This window comes from Tupaia chinensis, unplaced genomic scaffold (genome assembly GCF_000334495.1).
Source record: "Tupaia chinensis unplaced genomic scaffold, TupChi_1.0 Scaffold144529_1, whole genome shotgun sequence".
Classification (NCBI taxonomy): domain Eukaryota; kingdom Metazoa; phylum Chordata; class Mammalia; order Scandentia; family Tupaiidae; genus Tupaia; species Tupaia belangeri.
The window spans coordinates 3,886,499-3,910,311 of NW_006204388.1; the positions used below are offsets into that span (position 1 = coordinate 3,886,499).

Below are 23,813 nucleotides of genomic sequence, written 5' to 3' on the forward strand. Positions count from 1 at the left end.
ATGTGTGAAAACCAGCTGCTCTTCTTGGCCCAGCTTTGTGATTCTCCCTCTCTTCCTCCCTCTGCCTTCCCTGTATCTTTCCTCTATTGCAGGAGCGTCTGTTTTCAGAGGTGCCTCTCCCCTCCCTAGCCCAACGTGGGTGGGACACGTGGGTAAGAAACATACCAAAAAAAAAAAGAAAGAAAGCTAGGGAAACGGAAGAAAAGTAAAGTTATCAAGATACTTGGGCTCTGTTCAGATATCAGATATCTTCAGTTTCATTCCCACTTCTCTGAGAAGTATACAAGCCAGCTGAGAGAGGCTTGGATACAGGGGTTTACTTCTGTGGCCCAAGGGTTCCAGCGGCTGAGGGTTGGGGTCCTCAGTTTTCCTCTGGGCATCAATGTAGCCCTCACTTCCTCAGAACTTTCAGGGAAGGATCCCAGAAGAAGGAATCTTCCATGGCCAAGAGGGTATCTTTTATCAAAGAGGAATAGGGTCCTTCTATAAATGCTGTTAGGGACCCAAGTCATACATGTAGGCCTTTCAGATTTTAGTTCACCTTCAGTTCATTAAAAGTAACTAATGAAGGATTAAAAACATATCCTCAAAAAGGATTCAACCCCAAGAAGGAATTACTGACAATACTTTTGCCTAATTCTGCCCTGCAAAGCAAGCCCCTCTTAAAACCTCTTGTCTGGGCTTTGAGTATTATGCTCCCTGAGGATTGAGGGTGAACACATGCAGTGCTATTTTTAAACTGCTCAAATGTATTCGGAATTTATTCCTCCAAGGCACCTATCTAGGCAGTTCAACATTGTGAACTCCCCTCACTGGTGGTTCAAGACCATGTGAAGATCATGGCACTGCCCTTGACCTTCTGTCGTCTCCTGCTTGGTTCTGCAGTCTGCCCCATTTCCAAGGAAATCATAAGCACCTGTTGAGGGGTTACCTTCCAAAAGGTACAATTTGAAATCTACACTAAAAAGACAACTTTATATTTAATGCTTCACTTAATGAGACATTCTTTTTTTTTAATAAGTATATTTTTCTATTGATCGTCTCAGAACACTAATCTTATTTTCACTCTTTTAACATATTTCTTTAAATATTTATATTGCAGCTTACTACAAAAGATTTTTCATAAAATTACTTTTATCATCCCATCATGTGCACATCCTTGGGTTAAGCATAGTTTATTCTTTAGTACCGAAACACACTCTTTTACCTAGCACTAACAAGTCTGTTTGGCTATATACCTGTTGCGCTTGTAGTAGTAAGAAATAGACTTGAGGTCCCAGGAGATTGTGTGTGATTTAGCTGTCAGATACAACAAAAGCTATGACTATAAATGTCATGTAGCTTCCTAACCAAGTGTAGGATACATTCACAAATAATGGAATCAGATCCTTTGATGCTGGACCCCAGAGGGAAAAAAATGTAGCTAAATGTTGATTTACTTATAACTAGACATCTATGTGAGAAAATATAATATATGTATACATAGATATATAATATGCAGAAGTCACTTTTATTTATCAGTCCTTATTCTGCTTAGGAAACCACAGTTTAACTGTCTGTGGCAGTTGGTTTAGGGCCAGGATAGACTGATCTCCCAGCTCCCCCTATAATGACACACTTACTCCCATACGTACAACTTCTTGGCTTCATTTCCAGGAAGCTATTTAAATATGTTCAGTGTACTTTGTCTTAATGCTGCTTCTGTGAACAGTGATCTCTTTCTTTTTTTATTCTTATATCTTCATTAGTTCACCATAAATCTGTCCAGTTGGGGCCTCAGGACCATGGCAAGATAGTCTAGACAAAATTTCATGACTAAAGTATTTTACAGAAATACATTTTTTAAAAAGAGGGAACATGTTTTATATATCACATGGTTTACACACTTTGAGTTGTAGCTAAATACTTTTTTCATAAGAAATTCATATTTTTAAATTCCTTACCTTACTAAAATGAATAGTACCATACTTAGCTTTTAGAGGGACGACCTGATTTGCTTTTTCCCTATTCAAACTATTTTTCTACTTTACTAATCTTGAAACTATCAGAAAAACAAACAAAAAAAGAGCTTTATATCCATGATTTAGTACTTTGAAGGGCATGGGTTAGCTTACATAATAGTAGAGAATGTGCCAAATTTTCTCTTCAAGTGCCACCTTTTTAACCAGTTTATAATTAAGATTGTATCATCTGAACTGATTACTCTGAATTTTGATTTAAGATATATAGGGGCCCAAGAAGTTGAATTACAGCACATACCAGTCATTTCTCAATGAAATACAATACCAGAGTATGTTACGAATTGAATTGATATTTTTATGGTAGATGTGTTGCTAGAAAAAAAAGCATCAAAGTCAAATGCAATTAAATACACATATTAAAACAGCACTTACCTAAGGTTGTTGGGCTGGAATTGAGCCTTGGATCATTTACTAGGCAATGCAGTGTGGTCTGCCTTTGGACGGAGCACTTCATCTACCTGTGCCTCCTTTTCTTCACTCGTGAAACACAGGGCTGGAAGTAGATGATGACCAAGATCCCTTCCTGTTCCCAGATGCCTCAGTCCAGTGCCCCAACCCCTCTACTGGTCCTGCCAACATGTTGGTGCTATAAGCTGCTCCAGATATAAAGTTGATTTGTCTATAATGTATGCTCATTTAATAGCTTATGACAGGCCTTGGTGTTGCATAGTGCTTTTTCCTAGTTTTATGGACTTGGTTACTGTAATACAATGTCTTGTTTTTTAGCCATGTAACTATAAATACATATTCTCCTAATGTTTCGGTAAATTTGAATTTGATATATCACTGATGAGATTTTACTTTATAACATTCTTTAGCTACTCAGCTGTCCAGCATCCTATTAATCTCAACACTGTGATCGTTGTTTGGAAATCTGTCTATGGAAAGAAAAAAGGCATTTCCTGCACAGCTAGCATGTTCACAGATTTGGAAGTTTTATTAAAAGCACTGTTGCTTTCTTTACTGGGTCAGTGCCTCATTGTATTGTACTACTCCTGTTTTGCTCAATAAATTAATAAAAGTCCATTTCTCTTCCCCTCTTCATTCATTCAGTTAATATGTTCTTAGCACCTTCTTGGAGAGATGCGCTGAGGGTCAAGCCCTGATGTGACTCAGTGAGAAGCTTACAGGCTGGAGCCAGTAGGGTGGGGATTAGATATGTAAGTGACTCATTGTAGGCCCCCATAAGAAGGAGAATCTTAACTCAGGTGGACACAGTGCTGTGAGAGCCAGCAGGAGGAGGGACTAGCTCCTCAGCAAAACAATCTAAGGAGCCTGCTGGGGAGATGATGTTGGAGCTGGGTCTTGATAGAGCAAGGAGACACATGCATTGGAATGAAGCCTTGGGAGAAGATGCCTGGAGGGAGGAGAAGTAGACTCCCAGCTGGTGTGCAGAAGGTCTCCCATGCGACTTGTCCATCCTGTAAGCAACACGAAGGCTATAGAAGTTGCCAAGAAGGAGTGACCTCATGATTCCCAAGGTGCAGAGAGCTGTTTCTCATCCTGAGACCCAGCTGTGACCATGGAAACCAGTAACAAATGGAAAGGTCATTAGGCTTGTGGTGACTCATACTCACCAAGTGTTTGCTGTAGGTGTCCTGCCTCCTTGGAACCCTGGTCTTTCCTTCAGGACTAGGGTTCCCACCCAGAAAAACGGAGAGCAGAAACAAAGGGTGGGGTGGGGCAGTCGACAAGTACCGGGTTATGAATTGGGTGAGCTTTAGAAATGGCCCTGCTTCTGAGAACTAGTATTCAAAAAGGGCAGAAACAGAAGGTAGGTGGAGTGGCAATTCATTAGAAATATATAGTAAAGGACTTTGGAGTACAGGGCTGACAAGTTCAAATACTTTGGTTATGAAAAATAGGTAACAACTGACAAGCACTTTGACCCGTTATAACCAAATTTTCAATGCTCTTGTGACCCTCAGTGGAGGACAACCGTGTTGGAAAGAGCAGATGGGATTGGGAAGGGGTAAGTTTTTTTAAATGGTGAAAGAGTAATGAGGTTGGAAACAGTATAATATGTAAGTAAATATGGCAGGTGAAATATATATTACATTAATGTTATAAACAAGAAACTCGAACTTGCAAGAATGCTGGGAGCTTAGTGTGTGGAGATGCATGTCACATGGCCTGTATCCAGGCCACTATCAGTTTTTCATTGGCAAGAGGATCATTTACACATAAATAATGGATATTCACTCTAACCTTTTTTTTTTTTGGAGAGGTTTTTGCTAAAGGGCACGTGTGCTCGCCAGAAAGAGAGACAGAAAGTGAGAAATCACCCCCCAGGGGGTATGGCCACACCGCAATCCCTTCTCCTCCATTCTCCTCTCAGGATCTTGGGCACACACGCACATGCGCTTGGCATAAGTTTAAGCCAACAGGTCCGGGACTCCAACCATGGTCAACTATGTGGGAGTCCAGCAATGTAGCCATTATGCCAACTGCTGGTTCCCCACTCTAAGCATTTTTATGTGGAGCTCTTATATAGGCCATGTAGATTTTTGTGCATTTGGCCTTCCCTGTCCAAGCCCAGCTTTGCAACCTCTTGTCTTATGGCTCTGGGCATGTTTGCAGAACCTGGTCCCATCATCCTCAAGCTGTCTGCCCAATTTGGCATAGTTAGTAGCTTAGCTTGTTTGCAGATCAAGGCCCTACTTGGTGCTCTTTCTACCACCCACTGTAAACACTTTCATCTTCACATGAGCCCTCTGTCCCGCCAGTTACTGGCTCCTGATCTTAGTCGTTCAATTTTTTTTTTTTTTTTGGAGAGGTTTTCGCTACAGGGCACGTGCGCTCTCCAGACAGAGAGAGACAGAGAGACAGAAAGCGAGAAATCACCCCCCAGGGAGGATGGTCACACCGCAATCCCTTCTACTCCATTCTCCTCTCGGGATCTCCCGCCCAGCGTGAGTTTTAAGCCATCGGGTCTGGGACACGAACCGCGGTCGACTACGTGGGAGTCCAGCGACATAGCCATTACGCTAACTGCTGGTTCCCAAGTCGTTCAGATTTTTTAAGGCAGTTGAACTACAGGCCAGCCCTGGGCAAATGTGTGCAGTCAGTGTAAGGAACCCTCACCTCAGTTGTCAATTTTTGGAGGAATGCAACATTTTCTCTGTCCTGGAGGAAAATGTAGTCAAAGAAAATTTATGCTATGGTGCTAACTTACTACATTAGTCTGTAGAAGGCCTTTGGCACTATAAAATAGAACTATGGAGAGAGCAGTGCCCCGCTCAAAGGCATAAAAGTTAATAGTAAAGTTTTAAGATCACTGAGAATTAATTTTACATACAGAGCATTTCTATACCCTCTAAATCCCCCTAAGCAAGTAATTGAAACCGTTGAGATACACAAGGGCAGGACGCCAGGTGGGGAAGTCTAAAACTTTTGCAACTGAGACATCTGTGTGCAAGTTGCTATTTCATTTCTCTAAACCTAACCACCCCACCCCTCCACATAGACATCTTACGCTTGGGACGGAAGGGAGAGCTTCATCCATTCGGAAACCTAACAGTGACTATTATCCCTGTGCCATCTCAAGGGCCCCGCGGATCCGTTAAGTCTGTGCACGGGACAGCCCGCACTATCACTCCCTGAACAACTTGATGCAGTGGTACCTCCTCTGAGCCAGCCACTGACAGACTTGGTCATTCATGTCCCTAGGATCAGAGTAAGGACAACCTGAAGTAGAAGTTGGCATGTGAGATGTAGGTGCTGTACAAATTAATTTTTTAAACTTTATCATGGTACTAGTGTGTTTTTTTAAGTATTAGGAAAACTAGAATGAGTACATGATACAGTTTCTAAAATAGATTTAAATAAAAAATAAGCCAATTTACATTTTGCAAAAGGTCAGTACATAATAACACAGCTTGAACTTGGATGTGGTACCAAAACTGTAAAGAAGCCTTCCAGTACTGACAGGAGACGGCCATGCCTTTTAAGAACCTCACTCCAAGAATCGCCCATAGTAGAACAGACTGATTCACATTTCTACTTTGAACCTTGAAATATTTTCCCATGGCCAATGCATTAGAAGTGCTTTGTTCTAAATGAACCTTTTAGTCCAGCATCAATGAAGAACATTTCAAAATGAACCATACAACATCTGTCCATATTTATAGACACTTGTACAAGGCACCAGGGCAAGGAGGGACCCAACGTTGAATTCCAGATGCCAGGTTGGATATGCTACAAGTGTCTTCCCATCTAAGTCTCACAACAGCTTTTTAATGGCGAGTAGATGGGATTTAACTCCATCTTACGGAAGAGGAAACTGAGGCTCACAGAAATTTAAGGAAGTTGTGCCAGATCCTACAACGGAAAAGTGCAGATCTTAAGTTCGTACACCCAGGTTAGCTAGATTTTATGGCCCATGGACTGTCATATTTTGTAGCATGTTTTGAATAGAGAGTAAATGACCTTGAAAATTTCCATATTAATCAAGTAAGGTTAGGTGAGCAAATAAGTTATTCAGTAATCCAGAGTCTAATGTCCTGGGCTTTAATAATAATATTAAATAGCACCATATTCTAGGCATTTACTATGGCCAGGTCCTATTTTTAGCACTTTGCATCTATTAATATATTTTGTTCTCATAACAAATCCAGGAGGTAGCTACTGTTATTATCTCTATTTTACATAAGAGGAAATTGAAACTTGGGGGGATCTAAAAGTATGTTTAATATGCTTTTCAAAAAAAATGCTACATTTTTCATATTTGTCAGCATGCTGTATGAGAATGCATGCTTTACTTGGGATCAGGAAATGTACGTACTGATCTCATTGCCACTGATCTGCTGTCTGACCTTAAGGCATTTATGGCCTCTAGTTCAGTTTCTTCATCTATTGGAAACAAAACAAAAGATTTTTAGCCTAGGTAAGTTTTAACATTTTCTCTAGCTTAAAAGTTGATATAAATCGAAGGGAGAAGAGCAACTCACTCTTTTTTTTTTCTTGTCATCTCCACCCCAAATCAGTTTCCATTTTCTTGGAACTCAAAATCCAGAGAAGATGGGACCAGCAGTTGGCATAATGGCTATGTCGCTAGACTCCCACTTAGTCGACCGCAGTTCAAGTCCCAGACCTGGTGGCTTAAACTCACGCCGGGCGCGTGTGCGTGCGTGCCCAAGATTCTGAGAGGAGAATGGAGGAGAAGGGATTGCAGTGTGGCCATCCCCCCCGGGGGGTTGGGGGGAATGATTTCTCGCTTTCTATCTCTCGTCTCTCTCTTTCTGGTGAGTGCACACACCCTAGAGCAAAAATCTCTTCAAAAAAAAAAAAAAATCAGGAGAAGACTGAAGTCCAGTGTATGGAGTCAGAGAAGGGTCTGTGGTTTGCTGTGTATAATTACAGGTACTTAAAAGATATTTAAAGAATCACTTCCTGATACTTCAGTGACTGACTCATCTGCAGGACTGGAAAGAATTTTAAGGAAAAATTAATTATAGAAAGGCATTTTGAAGATTGACTGCCTACAACTAATAAATTAAGTGAGCACAGTCTTCCAACAAACTAAAGTATCCACAATGCCTTATGAGTTCATAAAAGATAACTACAAAAAGAAAAATAGCCCACTCAAACATTAAACATGAATGATACGGCGTAGCCCTGGTGGTGCACATGGTGGTATACTGGTCTGCAGAGCTGGAAACTGTATGGCCAACCACAAGTTCAAATCCTTAGTGTACCTGAAACACATCTAAGATCCTGACTGGCTGGAGGGCTAGAGGTGGATCACGCTGTGATGAGAACCTATCAAGGATGCCTGCCTCTCTTTTTCTCTCTCTCAATAAAATAAGCTCTAGGGCAAAAATGTGTGAGGGACAGGGCATTTGGTGTTTAGAAACAGGACAAAGGAATGCAATCCCATTCATTCATTTGTTGAACTCTTTCTAGGTGTGTAACAGCTTCTACTAGCGTTGTGGTAAACGTGTATTAGGATAACTCCAGAAAAGGCTCTCTCAGGCTAGTAGAGGGGAGAGAGAATGGGGCCAGGGCTGTAGGAGGGAACAAATTAATCTGCAATGTGGTAAATGCTAGTTATATAAGAAACTGCTCTGTCTAAATGAGTCAGAAAAGGTTTCACAGAGGAGGCAGTATATCAGCTGGGCTTTGAAGGATGAATAGGAGTTTTTTGGTGAAGAATAGGGCAAAGGATATTCCCAGCAGTAAAAACTGTGTGCAAAATCTGTAGATTCTAAAGAAGGTGTGGGGTGTCAGGGCAGCAGAGATCTTTGTGGCAGAAGTATGGAGGGGACAGTGTTGATGAGGTTGAGAAGGAAGGTTGGGTTAAATTATCATAAGCTAAAAATGTGTCTTGAATTATACTGGGGGCATAGTTAGTAGAGATTTTGACGTGATAACATTTGTTGTCATGAAGATAATTAAAATGAACAGGGAGACTAAACTATATTGGAGAAAAACTGGTGATAGTGTTTCTGATGGTGTCTGGGTCCCCAGTGGTATTTCATAGTCCTTTAGTTAGTTCTTGTTCATCTCCTTGTTGGTCTTATCCCCTTGTTACCTCTCAAACTCCCTCCCTCCAATTTACCTCCTTTTCATGTGCAAATAATCCTGTCTTCTCTATTAAAAAAAAAATAGATATTGCAGCCATCTAGCCTAAATTCTTCAAACTTCCTATCTCCTCACATCCAAATATCTCCCCCACCCATCTGAAAAGCTTCATCGGATTCATAGTTTGAGAACCAATCTCCCATTCAAGCAAGGTCTTCTAGCTGTTCCCTCAGCCCCTTATCACACTCTTCTCTATCAGAATTTCTCCATGAATGGCCAATCTCTTCTGTCTCTTCTTCCTCACTGCCCATCTTTTCAGTGGACTGTAATCTGACTTGTGATAACATTTGTTGTCATGAAGATAATTAAAATGAACAGGGAGACTAAACTATATTGGAGAAAAACTGGTGATAGTGTTTCTGATGGTGTCTGGGTCCCCAGTGGTATTTCATAGTCCTTTAGTTAGTTCTTGTTCATCTCCTTGTTGGTCTTATCCCCTTGTTACCTCTCAAACTCCCTCCCTCCAATTTACCTCCTTTTCATGTGCAAATAATCCTGTCTTCTCTATTAAAAAAAAAATAGATATTGCAGCCATCTAGCCTAAATTCTTCAAACTTCCTATCTCCTCACATCCAAATATCTCCCCCACCCATCTGAAAAGCTTCATCGGATTCATAGTTTGAGAACCAATCTCCCATTCAAGCAAGGTCTTCTAGCTGTTCCCTCAGCCCCTTATCACACTCTTCTCTATCAGAATTTCTCCATGAATGGCCAATCTCTTCTGTCTCTTCTTCCTCACTGCCCATCTTTTCAGTGGACTGTAATCTGACTTTTATCCCCACCATTCTAATGAAACTAATCTTAGCAGGCCAAATGACCAGTGAACCCCTAATTTCCAAACTCAATGCAGCCTTTCAGTTCCTGCCTCATGGACCCTTCCAACAACATGAATCATTCTCTTCAATAAACTCACCATTCTATATCGCTGAATGATACAGAATGTGACATCAGATTCTCATTTGCCCCATCTGTGGTCTCCTCTTCCTATGTCTGGTCCCTAGATTTCCACCTTCAGTCCCAAGTGTCCACCCTTGGCTAATTGCTGCCCTCCTCACGTCCCCCATTCTTCTTGGCACTCTCGTTCCCTCTCATAATTGGTTCATGCTGAGGAGTCCCACATCCAAACCTCCAGCCCCAATCTCTTGTCCAAGCATTGAATTGATCTATCCTACTGTTTATTGGGCATTTTTTGAAGATAGCCACACAAGGACCTGAAACTTAATGAGTTCAAGACTAAATCCATCTCCCTTCCTTAAGACTTAATTGGTAGCACTGTATCACTAAATTATGTAGAAATTAGCTAGAAAGAAGCATGCAATAATTACCCCATTCCCTACAGTAATCATCAAATCTTGCTGATTTGATCTCTCAAATATAGACGCTCCTAGACTTATGATGGGGTTACTTCCTGACAAGCCTATCATAAGTTAAAAAATATCGTAAGTCAAAAATGCATCCTAAGTTGCAAGTATAATAAATTGTAAGTGAACTATGAAGATGCAGTTATGGTCTCTACTGAAAATATACTGCTTTCTCATCATCAGAAAGTCAAAAAGTCCTTGATCCTAAGGCAGGGAGCATCTGTGCTTCTCAAGTCTATCGCCTACTTTCCCCATCAACAGCAACAAGTTCAGATCCCTGTCATTACTTGACCAAACTATTGCAAAAGCCCATCATAACTTCATCCTCCATGTCTACGTCTGGCATTAGGGTAACCAATTGTTCTTTTTACTTGAGACCATCCCAGTTTGGGCACTGAAAGTCTGGCTTCCCAGGGATCTCTCAGTCCCTATTGCCTACCCTCCTTTTATCTCCAAAATTGAAACTAGTTTAAGCACATGGCTAAAAATCCATGGGACCAACTTCAGGTATAGCTGGACTCCAAAGCTCTGTGATCAGTTTTCTCTGCTCTTTCATCTTGACCAGGCTTATTCTTTATGGCAGGCAAGATGGCTGCCAGCAACACCAGAAGAGAGTCTCTGTACATCTCTGATTACCCAGGTAGAGTGACATATCTATCTCTGAGCCAATCCCCATAGCCAGGAGGATGGGCCAGGCCTCTGTGGCAAACTCCCCTGAGGCAGGGGTGAGGAGTGTTAAGAAAGGTTAGCAGAAGGAAGAAGGAAGGGATATAGGCAGACAAAAGCAAGAATACCAGTCCCTTCACATTACACTGCTCTCAAATCCCTTCCAGCACACTGGCCTCGGCCACAAAATCCACTTGAGAAAAATGAACCATACAACACTCGATTTGAAGATTTTTTTTTTTTCCTGTATAAAATCCCCATAGCCTCACTATTTTCAAAGCAAAACTGATGTTCCTGAGAAGGGCATATCAAATCCTGTGATCTGACTCTACCTTTCAGTCTGCTTTGCCTTACTCCTTCCTTAGCACTTAATCCTCTAGTAAACACCACAGCCTGAGAGTCTCACAGCCACACCCTTCCCTTCTGATGAGCTCCTAATCGTGCTTCAGGACTCCTGTCAAGCACCTTTTCCTAGAAAGCTTGCTGACCACCACCCTAGACACACACACACACACACACACACACTGTGCATGCCCAAACTGACTGACTTGAAAACCATCCACGTGTCTCTCTGCTTCCTATCCTTCCTATACTGGACTGCAGGTAAAACTAGGCCGTAACTATCTCATGTAGCAAGACCAGCACAGGGCTTGGCACACTGTCATGTGCTCAGCCCTTGACTGTGAACAGAAACTGTTCTGACAGTCCAAATCAGATGCAAAGAACTGGATTAAGTTAATAGAAAGGAAGAGGAGAAACTAGTGAAAAATGATTTAATTGAACTAGATGGTATCTTTGTATATTCAGTTATGTTGGACTATGGAACTTTCCTAGTTTTCTTTTTTACTTATATATAACCCTACAATCTGCAAGCATAAAATAATTACATAGAATACATACATAAACAAATCTGTAGAGTTTTCAGCAAGATCATGGGATTTTCATACTATGATAAAAGAGGGGAGAGGTTTTTGCTAAAGGGCACATGTGCTTGCCAGAAAGACAGAGAAAGACAGAGAGACAGAAAGCAAGAAATCACCCCCCTCCCCAGGGGGGATGACCATGCCACAATCCCTTCTCCATTCACCTCTCGGGATCTTGGGCACACATGCACACACGCCCATCATGAGTCCAAGCCACCGGGTCTGGGACTCGAACCACAGTCAAGTCTTTTTGAAGCCTCTTGGTATATACATACACATAAACATGCACAGAAAATGACCAGCTCAGGCCAGTCAGTGGCATGGTGGTTAAGACGGCTGGATCCCTCTTGGCTAACTGCAATCTTCAAGTGAGACTGAAAAAACATGCAAATACATGTGCCCAAAATCCCAAAGGAAGGCAAAGATGGAGGAGAAGGGATTGCAGCATGACCATTCCCATGAGGGACGATTTCTCACTTTCCCTCTCTCTGTCTCTAGGAGTGCGCATGTTCTCTAGCAAAAAATTATTTAGTTTATTTTGTTGACTATTATTATTATTTTAAGTGTGCTACAGAGCACATTCACACACCATAGAGAGACAGAGAGTGAGAGAAAAGGAAAGTGACCAAGCTACCCAGTCCAAGACTCGAACCATGGTCCACCATGTGGGAGTCTAGCACATCAACCTCCACACAATCTGCTGGCCTCCCAAACATTTTTTTAAAAAAGAAAATCACCAACTCATAAAAGAGGTAGTTATTACATTACAAACACTGTTTCCAGCTACTGAGCTAAGTGCTTTCTTTGTATTGTTTCCTCTAACCTCTAGCAATCCAATGACATAGTCCTGTATTTTCCCATTTTCTTCTACTCTTTTTCTTTTTTATGTGCCAGAGTATGCGTGTATACACAAGAGACAGAGATAGAGAAAGCACCCCTAATGGGGCTTGGTCGCACCTCAATAGTTTTTCCTCCATTTCCCCATCCTGTCAGGATTTGGGGCGTGCACGTGCACACACACACACACACACACACACACACACACACAGGCACCTGGGATGTTTTCAAGCCACTGGACTGGGACCACTGTTTGTCATGTGGGATCTGACATATCTGACATACTCCCTCCATGTAGCGCTTACCCACTGCCTGATGGGTGAGTCCTGTTCTCCCTGTTTTCTAGGAGAAATAACTGAGGCTTAGAGAAATGCCACCTACTTTCTCAAGTTCTAGCTAGGATCCCAGATCCAAGCCCAGGTCTCTCTACCTCTGAAGGCCTTAAGGGCTATGCTCTTACTCTGTCTTTGTCCGGCACTGTCCTTGATGAGTACACGGAGAGGCCAGATGAAATCAGAAGACTCCTCCAGATGAGCCATTTCTTGCTGAGTGATTATTCTGATGACTGTAAGATGATTACAATACGGTAACATCATCATGTGCTCAGTCATGATACTCAGAAACTTAGCTGCTTTGCGGCATTTCTCCTTTCTCAGACATTTAATTCTAGAAAAGATGTTAGCATGAGACCACAGGAGGACACAAAGATCACTTTTCCAGTGGTGGTTGTAAGATGAAAGAAAACAATTCTTAGAATTCTCCCCTCCCCTCTTTTTGTCTCCTTTAGTTTTCCTGAGGCCCTGTCCCACTTACTGGATAAGTAAAAGATTAGATTCAATTAGTTTCATCTTCCCCCAGGCCAACTAGCCTCCCTGACTGGGCATTTTGAAAGACAGCTCTAATATACAGAGGCCTGAGCTCGTAGAAAAAAACTCTGATTCTTCATTTCCTTGCCAGGGGCCTTTGGAGGTAAGTGTCTTGACCTCTCTGAGCCTCAGTTGCTTTATCAGGGAATCCAATGAATTAATAAATGTGAAAGGGCATTGTCAGCCGGAAAGTGCCAATGGGTACAGGGAAAATGGAAAAGCCCCCCTACTTTTCAGCATCTACTGAGCACCTGACACTGAGCAGTAGTCTTTGCATCATAATAACCGGTTGTTTTTATCTTGTTGGTCATCTTCGTCCTTGCCTTCAAAGTGCCCAGCACTGTGTCTGGCACCTGACAAGTCTGTTGATGGGTCAGTTTAAAGCAGAGATAAGAACTATTCTGGGGCTGGCAAGTGACGTGGTGGTTAAGGATGCTGGACTCCCACATGGTGACTGTGGTTCAAGTCCCGGTCCTGGCAGCTTGATTTCTCACTTTCTCGTTCTCTCTCTCTTTGTCCCTCTGTGGTCAAATTAAAATAAATAAATAAAGTTAAATAAAATAATTCTTTAAAAAATAAAAAAGAACTATTCTGTTTATGAACTCTTAATAACTTGTTCAGTGACCCTTCTGAGTAAGCTAGTAAATTCTAACTTTGTACCCAGGTAGCAAATGGTTCTCACTGGATTGTCAGAAAAGTCATGATGTCTTTTTTTTTCTGTTTTTCTTGCAAAAATGTGTCATGACTTTTCCAACCACCCAATGGAACATCTCTTCCCTGGAAATGTCTTCAGCCTTTGTAGAGAAATGTGTATTCCTGAGCTCCTGGTGGGCAGATTTCAAAGGAGACAGAAACTAATTATGTCGAAGCTTCTTGCTCCCTCTATCCCCAGCCCCAGAGATTTGTCAAGTGTGACTCTGATTCTTCAGCTGGAAGACCTCTGAGAGATTATGCTGTGTTCTCAAACTTCTCTCATAATACCAATTATTTGAAGTACTTGTTAAAACATTCTGAAACTTATCCCAGCCCCACTTAATCTGAAGCTTCTGGGAAGGGGTCTTTAAAGTTATTTTTTTTTTTTAAACAAGCGCTCCAGGGCCCTATTATCAGAGTAGTTTGAGAAATTCTGATAATGCAAACACTTCATTTTATGGAGAAAGATTCTGGGCCCCAGAATCAGAGATGTTAGTTATTGGGGGTGGACGTGAAGGTAGACCACACATGCCTAAAAGGATTAGGGAAGAAAGCTTATTGTGAGTCCAGTCAAGTTAAAATTAACAATAGGGAGGGGTGAGGTCTGCAGCAAACTGGAAATTCTAGTCTAAAAGGAAGGAGCCTCCTCTCAACTCTAGCCAATTTTTGCCATGCAGGATGTGAACTCATTGCTGCCACGTGTAACAAATTTTCAAAAGAGTAGAAATTAGAATTTTTCTAACAAATTTGCTCATGTTTATGTGTTTACAATTGATTTTTTTTAAAAAGGTTATTAAACACTGTGGAAACCACATTCCCCTTAATTACCTGCTCCCAGTCTCTCGTTAGGACTTTGCAAAGCACAGGATTTTCTTCCCCTTGGTTTTCTCTCATGGCGGTAATAACACCCTGCCTTTTCTCTCACTTTTACCACTTATTTTTAAGTGACTTTCTATCATGAGTGGAAAAAGGCTTACCTTGTAGGAAAGTCATGGTCTGATTCTTACCATCTTCTCAACTCATCGTTGGAGGATGCGTTTGCATCCTAGCTTTGCCCTTATTAACACTGAGACTGGGCAAATTCATCTCTGTTTATCTGTATGTCTTTTCACCTTCAACATGGAGACAGTAATAAGACCCACTTCCACAAGGTTTTGTGAGTGCCAGTGCATGGCTATCGGTAAACCATCTGGATCAGTGCTTGGTATGTAGGAAGCACTGTGTGTGTTGTCCCCAGAGGCTCATCCCAAACTTGCCCGGACTCTGTACCCTCCTGAGCTACAGTTCCTCCTTCTAGAATAAACGCACTTCAGGTTCCCCTGGCAGTTCTCTTCATCTGTCAGGTGTCATCGGACCTAATAAACATTCCCAGGCCCCAAGAACACTTAGGTCTTGACCAAAACCCATTACCACGTATCACTCAATATCGCAGGTCTTAGGAATCGCCTCTGAATTGTGCACATCCATTTTGTAGTCCTGGGACCTAATACAGTACCAGATGCATAATAGATGTTCAATAATGAGCATCAAAGGCATGACTATGCTTCTCTCGACTATGTAGGGAATATAGATTACCCATTTAAGTACAAATATTTGCATAGCCTACAACTTTGGATTCTCTGCAGTGAGTTCATAGCAGAATTATATTCAATATTCAGTCAGATGAGTATCTTTGTGCTGCTTGCAAAATACAATGTTAGCCTCTGATAACACAGAACATTTCTAAGCCCAGGCTCAAGAAATGTTCATTGTCGGGAGTGTAGAGGTGAAAAGTGGACCACACATGCTTAAAAGGATTAGGAAGGGGAGCCTACATGTATCTAGCAAGCTAGAATTAACAATAGGGAGGGGCAAGGTCTGTGGCAAACTGGGAATCTGGAGATTTCTACCCTTTACAGTCCCATAGAAGTTTTGTGTGTGTGTGGTTTTGTTCGTTTGCTTTTTGCCTTCCTCATGTTGCTGGGCATTTTCTGCTTTGGACTATATATACCCATGTATGTATCTCATTGCTTCACTAGACCATGAACTCACTGTAACCCGTATGTATGTATGATTTTCTTGTAGACATCAATATAACTAGCATAGTCCCTTGCCCACAGTAAGCACTCACCAGATATTTCTTGGTGGTTTTCTTGAACACAAACTTTTCTCAGTGGTTCTTACGATAAGATTGTTCTTATCTAAGGATTGTGAAAAGCAAAATAAATAAATAAATAAAATTCAACTCTTAATTTGAAGTATACTGGCATGATGTCATTCATACCATTGAGTTTTGCTCATTTGAAGAAAACACACTTCGCACTTGCAAACCTTTTACCGGATATCAACCAATAAAACTTAGTGCACATAGCTGCAAGTTAAATAAGTTATTTCACAAGGGTTACCGTAACGTATCTCAAAACATACCTTGGAAATGTTCTTATTGACAGTAGACAAACAGCTCTTTCCTCGAAATGACCCTTTTTTCTGTATTTGGCAACTATTGTATTTACCACAGAAAATTAGCTACTTTCATAAGTCCTTCCATGACAGAAGTTAAACTTACGGGGGCCTTAGTTAATTGTAGAAAGGAGGCCATGATGCTATTTATGACACGAAGGTGAAGATGCCAGGAAATAGTTATTTTCTACTATTTAGCATACAACACACCTCAGGTAAATGAGAGGAAATTTCTTTCTTTATATTTCCACCTAATCTGCAATATGGAGGCTTGATGGGTTTTTTTTGTTTGTTTGTTATTGTTTGTTTGTTTGTTTTAGAGGTTTTTGCCATAGGGTGTGTGGGCTCACCAGACAGAGAGAGACAGAGAGACAGAAAGCGAGAAATCATCCCCCAGGGGAGATGGCCACGCCGTAATCCCTTCTCTCCTCCTTTCTCCTCTCGGGATCTTGGGTATGCACGCACATGCGCCCGGTGTGATTTTTAAGCCATCAGGTCCCGGACGCAAACTGTGGTCGACTACTGGGAGTCCAGCAACATAGCCATTATGCTAACTGCTGGTCCCCAAGTTTTGATGGTTTTTAAAGAGACAACCGAAAGTATTAGCATCAACGTGTGGTAGAAGCTATCCAGGTCATTAGCTGCTTGTTTACAATGATCAGTTTCATAATTAGACTTTTCATTGCCCTGTTAACTTTGTATTATGTACAATCAAGAGAGAATAAGTTAACATTTAATACAAAAAAAAAAAAAACAAAAAACTACATGGCATGAATTATTGAGCTTTTCCACAAACAAAATAGCCTTCAGAATGATTACCACTTCCTATCTCTGAGCATTAGGACTTTACATAGAGATCCAATGCTCCTTTTGAAAAATGCAGGTATGTGTTACAAGAACAGACATTTCCCTGATGCCTTAAGTTTTCCTGTTGCTATCACCTGGGTTACAGTAATGGACTTGTTCTACTGAGTACCTATCGTGTGCAAGGTAGTTTGCATTCTTCATTTCTAATCATTCATTTATTCAACAACTGTTAATTCAGCGCTTACTGCTTACCGGCACATGAGCTAACTACTGGTCTATAGCTGTGAGCCAGATCTTAGTTCCTGTCTTCTGGGAGGTCTGAGAGTGGTAGGAGAGGCAACAACCCACCAGATTGGTCATTTTATCTCCATTTTACATATGAGGAAAACAGGGTGAAGACTAACCCAGACTGTCTGTTACCCATATGCGCTTTCCACCAAGAAAAGCTGGTTTTCTCCACTCTGGCTGCTTAGTCTAATTTGGTTATCTTTTCAGGGTTGTTTGTTTTTGTTTTCGTTTTTTTATCAAGTAGTCATGAATACAGGATTAAAAATGCTTACTTTAGTGGGAAGGTTAAAAAAAAAATCCTGCTGCTTAAACCTCAATGCTCTCAATCTTTTGGTCATATAAAAACAAGTATTAAATGTCAGTTATATTTTGGATTGAGCTCTGGTTTAAACAAAAGATGCAAGCCTAAACAAGACTTACAACCCCAATTTTCTAGGCAGATGAGAAACTACTGGAACTAAATTGCAAGGTGAAGGGCTATCGCCGATGTGATTCCTAGGATATGCAGAGGGAGTTTTTTTATTGCTATTGGTTGGTTTTTCCTCTACTTTTTCTTGATTGTTTCACATTGTGTCCCATGACAAGGATGGGACACAGCTGGCAAGAAAGCTATGGGAGGGAATATGGTTCGAGAAGCACACAAAGAAAAATCTTGCAGACTCCAGCTAGGCTAGGCCTTGCCCTAGTAAGCATTTTTACTTTCTTTGGCTATGCCTACATAAGATCATTGCAGTTAATTATCAAGTGAGTGTTCCAAGTAAAAGATGATTGTTCTAAAGCTTTTCCTTTTTTTTTTCTTGTTGCTTCTCTGCCATCTCTCCCATCTGATATAATTTAACCAGACTCCTCAGGACTCTGGTAATGACCATCTGGAAGGCACAAAGCTCCAGGAAGACAGAAAAGGGCACCAAAAACACTTGGTCAGGTCACTTTCCCATTTGATCCTTCAATGTGGCTCTGCAAAAAAGCATAGCCTCGATTGTTGCAGTAACTTACTAATTGTCCTTACCTGCAGGTGCTCACCCTATTAACCATTTCACAAACCCTAGTGTTATTTTCCTAGAATACTGGGTCATGTCAATTTCTAGGTGAAGGCCTCTTGCCGACCGCCCCACGTTCAGAGGGAAGCCTGAATGCACAACGGTGACATGGAATGCCCTTCAGTCTGGCCTAATGCCCACCTACCTTTCAAGTCCTATCTTGCCCTTATCTTTCTAGACCAGAGACACAGAATCACTCTGTGTTCCCTGAGGTGGTGATGCCAGGCCTCTATGTCTTTGCACAAACGAATGCAGCTGTTAGCTATATCCATTCCTCCCTCTGAAGACCCACAACAGTGATCCCGCCTCAGTAAAAACTTGGCTCATCTTGTAGGCAGCTTTGGTCACTCTCACTGCTTTCTCAATATTTTGCACATAATTTTATAATAGTACTAAGATCTTCATGGCTTAATTATTTGGATTTTCCAAATAGAATCTCTAACCATTCCTTTTCCCTAACCCCAACCCAAACTCCTTTATTACCATGCATGAGTCAATTTCCCCACAAGGGGGATTTTATGGATTAATCCCTCATTAAAAAAAAAAAAAAAAGATCAACTGTTATCATTCACCTCAAGATTTTATTGCCTTCATAATTAAATAAAAGATAAAGTTTAGAACTGGATCGTTGGCTCTCTTATCTACTTCCAGTTCCAAATGTTTGCATCTCTTAGTGGACAGCATTGGAGCTCAACACATTCAAGCCTCAGCACATTCTTTGTGGATTTTGCCTGGAAAATGGGCTTAGTCTGCCCACCCTAGCCACTGTTTCCTGTCCTAACGCTGCTTTCTCTGAGCATAGAGAAACCTTGCCCTTTCTGTACTGTCACTTTGTGGGTTGGTGCTTGCCACCCTTTTTACAGCAAGTCCAGTGGGTTTTAGTGATGTTCACATTTGCAGGCGTCCTATCTGCACAGAAAGAGGCCGTGCCGGAACCCAAAGTCCTCTTACATCACTCGTTTTTCTGATTTTGACCCGGTGTAGAGCAGGGCATCAGTAAAATGTCTGTTGGTGAAGCCCAAGTTAAAAACAATGACACACATTAAAGAAACGATGCAATTATTTCATACCAGTTTATTGTAGTATCATGTTTCAAAAATTTTATAGCATAAATAATGTTTCATGTCATAAAATAACTTAGTACAATTTATAATAAAACTTTGAGAATTTAACATCTCATCAAAATACAATAAAATATGGTTTTAAAATAGGATTAACCCTTTTGGCTTTTCTTTTACTTGAGGGCATAGAAACCAAAAATACCCAAACTATTGCTGCACATTTAAACTTGAACAAAGCGTATTTGGTTTATTTAATGTAACTCAACCATCCTAAATTAATACATAGTTTTCCTTCCTGCGTGGTTCTTGGTAATTTTTGTTCCTTTTGACTTGTATTTGTTTCAACACAGCTTCCTTCTTCATTTTCACCTCTTTCCATCTGCAAAGTCATCTATCGCCGGGCCCCCAGAACATGTAGTTGAACTCACTCAGCCCCTTGACATCAGTTTCTGTAATCCTTGCATCAGTGTAGGGAGTAACTGCTTGAGTAACTACAAAGGTATTTCAAAACTTCAGTGCAATTTGGTTCAGTTATTTTCATTCAGATGCCATCACCGTTCAGGAAGATTAATCACTGGAACCCACTGATCCATGTAGCGACTTTCCCGGCAAAAACAAATAAGCTGACTTAAGGCAGGATCCTTCCATTGTGATGAGTGTGGATTCTGGGAACAAATTTTGAAAAATAAGTTTACTATTAAAAAAAAAATCAGCATCTGCTAATAATTACACTACTTTTGAGAGAAAAACACTTGAACCTTCTCTATTTTGGCAAGCGACAGGGAGACAAGTTACAAGCACAAGAAATGAAATTTCTTCTAGGTGGTTGGGTTTCCTGCAAGATAATGAAGGGTAATTACCTACTAAACTAACTCAGCAAAGTCTGAACACATGCAACCCACTCTGAGTCACTTAGTACATTGCATACGATCTATTCAGTTTTGCACGAGAGTATCATTCACAGGTTTTCTCTACCGAACTTGTAACCCTGGCAGAATCCTGAGTGAAACAATTCTGAGAAATGTTCCATGCTGTGTGAAGAAAGAGATGGGAGCTGCACAGCATTAACCGGAATTGTCACTGGTTATCTTCCCAAAAGATAAAGCAGTGCTTTTCAGGAGCTAGCAAAATAATGAAGCTGCCACTTCAACTAGACCAGTCAAAGCTACCTACCTACCTACCAACTTGTTTTAATTTTTAATCAGAAAAATAAGCTCCATTACCAAATGCTAGGCTGCAGAGCTTAAAAAAAAATTCCACTCCATCCTTTTAATGTATTTCTAGGGAATTAACAAGGTCTGTCGCCTACATCACTGCTATTTTTAGCTTCGACTGGCAGAGAATGGAGCTGGCTCCTTAATGAGGGGTGAGCCGGGAATTTATTTGGCTTTATCTAATCTGCCCTGCTAAAGGAATTAGTCACGGGAGGTAGTGCAGATGTAGGTAGGGAGTAGCTGCGCTGACTGCTGACTCACAGGGATCTCTTCCGCTGCTGGCAGCCTCCAGCACGCTCAGACATGTTCTGTACCCGAGAAAATCCCGATGATGAAACTAGTACATCTCGGCCGAAAGTCCAGCCACACTCTTCAGTGGGGCAAAGGCTGCCACCCTCTGACCACCACCCATTCCGGATCTGCCGTCAGGCAGGAAACTCTCAGGCTTGGCTCCCTTCCCGGCAGGGGTCTGCCCCAGGGGCCTGCGTCGCCTTGTCCCTTACCGTCACCAGCACGCAGTGCAGGTCCGGGGGCTGCTCGGCGCCCTCGCTGGCCGCCGGGCTCGCGTCGCTCTCCAGGAGCAGGAGCTCCGCCAGCCGGCCCGGGTTGCTGACGCGCAGGATGTTGATGTCGTTCTCGCAGCAGAACGCCTGGATGAGGGTAAAGTGGATTTGCAGGGCCACGTCCCGGTCGTCGTCCTCGTCGGCGGCCAGCAGGCACAGCACCACGTTATCCGGGTCGCTGCGGGCAGCGGGAGGAGCCAGTGAGAGCCGAGGCCCGACTGGGCGCCGGTAACCCACGCCGAACCCCCGGGTTCCCTACTGCCCGCCGGCTCCCCCTGGGGCCGGGAGCCGCCAGGGCAAATGGAAAGCGGCAGGAAGCGGCGCTGCAGGGCAAGGGGCACGCGGTCTGGAGCGGGAAGGGGTGACACGAGGCGACAGGCGAAGAGCCCCACTTACACGTTCAGCAGCTTGGCCGCCTCGTACACCCCGACCGTGATGGTGCGCTGACTCAGGGCTTTGCTGAGCACTTCCTCCAGGGCATCCCCCACCTTATCCATCCTGCAGGAGAGCAAAGGCGAGGGGTCCTGTCAGACGGGTACCCTCCGGGCTGTCGCTGCCCCCTTGCCGTACACCACGACCCTTCCTCCCGGGTGCAAGCGCCGTCCGCACCTGGGCTTGCCGCAAACCCCAGGCGTCCCCGACCTGCTCACCCTCCATGACCTCTCGCACGTGAGGGCTCTCGCCCCCTTCCCCGAGGACACTGCCACAGACTGCCAACCGCCAGAGCCGTACTGGCAACGACAGCCGCTTCTGTCGCAGCCGGGCTCGGCGGGTTTGCGGGGCACGCTCTTGCCCGGCGCGGGTGCCCCACGGAGCGTCCCGAGAGTGTCAAGAGCAGGCCATCTGCAAACTTCGCTCGCTTCCACAGCCGCGCTGCACTGGGCGACCCAGGGGAGCTTGGCCCGGACAAGTCCGCGGCCCGACCTACCTTTCGGTCTTCTGCTCTCCAGCCGAGAATTCCTCCAAAGTCATATTGCAACTGCAGGTCCCTCACAGAGAGCGCGGCGTGCGGGTTGCTCCTGCCACCGTGTGCACGCGGGCGCCTGCTCTCTGCGCTCGCTCACAGGCACTGTGCAGCCAGTTCCAGCCCCGCTGTCCGGCCGCCCCTCGCCCTCTCGGGCTCCTCCTCCTCCAGCGCCCGCCGCGGCGTCCTCTCCTCCCGCCCGACTCGTTCTCTCGCTCTCAAGCCCTCACCACCAACACCAGCCGAGATACCAACGCCACAACTGCCTCACAACCACTGGAGGACAAAGGGCTCCGGGGCCGGAGTTATCCAGCCAACCCTCAGCCAACCACCTCCCGTCTCATTTGCATAAGGCGCGGCCATTGGGCTATGCAAATCAGCCTGCTCGGGCAATTTGACCCAAGGTCCTGGAACCAGGCGGAGAGAAGCGGAAGGGGGAGGAGCTACGCAAGAGGCTAGAGGAGGGGGCGGGGGCGGTAAAGAGAGGAGAAAGGAAGGCGGGGTCTGCTGTGGTGGGGGCCATCTGGAGTGGAGGGCTTTGTAGTGGCGGGTGGTGTCTTCAGCTGGGCTGAAGCAGGCTGCCAAGTGTTTTTCTAGTTGGTTCACATTCTCTTATTATCGTTTCATGTCTTTTTGTTTTAAGGGGTTATTAAAATCTATTTCCAGGGTTAATGTATCCAAGTCTAGTAATTATTAGTAAGACGGTTACATTTAAAAAAAAAAGAAGTCCGGACCTCTGGGGCAAAGTTTACCTCAGAAGTGTTGTTTATATAAGTCTGGGCAAAGCTGCTTATTAGTAGTAGTATTATTTCGGTGCCCTGATGGCTGGTTTGATTTATTTTTGGAAGCTTGCAGGGTTTGGAAGCTCAAAAAAGAAAAAGCAACACATTTGTGTGCAATGATGGCAGGGACCCAAGTTGGAATCTTTTCTGTAGAAGGGCTTCCCACCTGCCCAGTGAAACGCTGGAAAACCAGGAGCTGGTGTATGGAGAGCTCACAGCGTGTGTGAGTCCCAGCCTGCAACCCAAGTCCACTTTTCCCAGAGAAGGACCCGCCTGCACTCTCGCCAGCTGAGGGACAAATATCTGACACCCACACAAGTCACAGTCTTAGCTTCAAAATGCTCCTAATATGCCCTAAGCTTCCTTTCATAGGGCAAATGAGTACATCACTACCTTCCACAGAGAGCTTATGATCTCACTATGAATTATTGATGTTCGATGCTGAATCATAAAGCTGTAGCTATAGTACGTCTTAGTCATATGCTAAAATTTCACCTTTGTGATAATGGCAACTTGTAGGTGGAAAGCAGGCCTTTATAACTGCAAGCAGCAGTTACACATTTTTGAAAAACAATCTTTAATGGATAAACTCTTAACTGACTAGTTCGAAAGTCTTTCCCTTTGTCTTACGAGTTTATACAATAAATGCAAAAACATTTCTTAAACCTACTAAAGTCACCGAAAGTGATGAAAAATATCACCTACG

General features: G+C 43.1%; 1 protein-coding gene across 1 annotated transcript; it reads right to left on the minus strand.

Moving 5' to 3' along the window:
* Positions 1-19,804: 19,804 nt before the first annotated feature.
* On the minus strand, positions 19,805-22,628 carry GADD45A (growth arrest and DNA damage inducible alpha). Its single transcript, XM_006167157.3, has 4 exons — positions 22,290-22,628; positions 21,758-21,859; positions 21,302-21,539; positions 19,805-20,249 (listed from the first exon to the last, which is right to left on the minus strand). Exons 1-4 carry the CDS (start codon positions 22,331-22,333, stop codon positions 20,136-20,138), a joined length of 498 nt encoding a protein of 165 aa, XP_006167219.1. The 5' UTR covers positions 22,334-22,628; the 3' UTR covers positions 19,805-20,135.
* Positions 22,629-23,813: the final 1,185 nt, after the last annotated feature.

Excerpts from the sequence above, each read along its gene's own strand:
- GADD45A (XM_006167157.3), bottom strand. The coding sequence starts at position 22,333 with ATGACTTTGGAGGAATTCTCGGCTGGAGAGCAGAAGACCGAAAG. Across the intron at positions 21,860-22,289 it reads GGAGAGCAGAAGACCGAAAG|GATGGATAAGGTGGGGGATG; the intron begins GTAGGTCGGGCC and ends GCTCTCCTGCAG. Across the intron at positions 20,250-21,301 it reads TGCACTGCGTGCTGGTGACG|AATCCACACTCATCACAATG; the intron begins GTAAGGGACAAG and ends ATTTGTTCCCAG.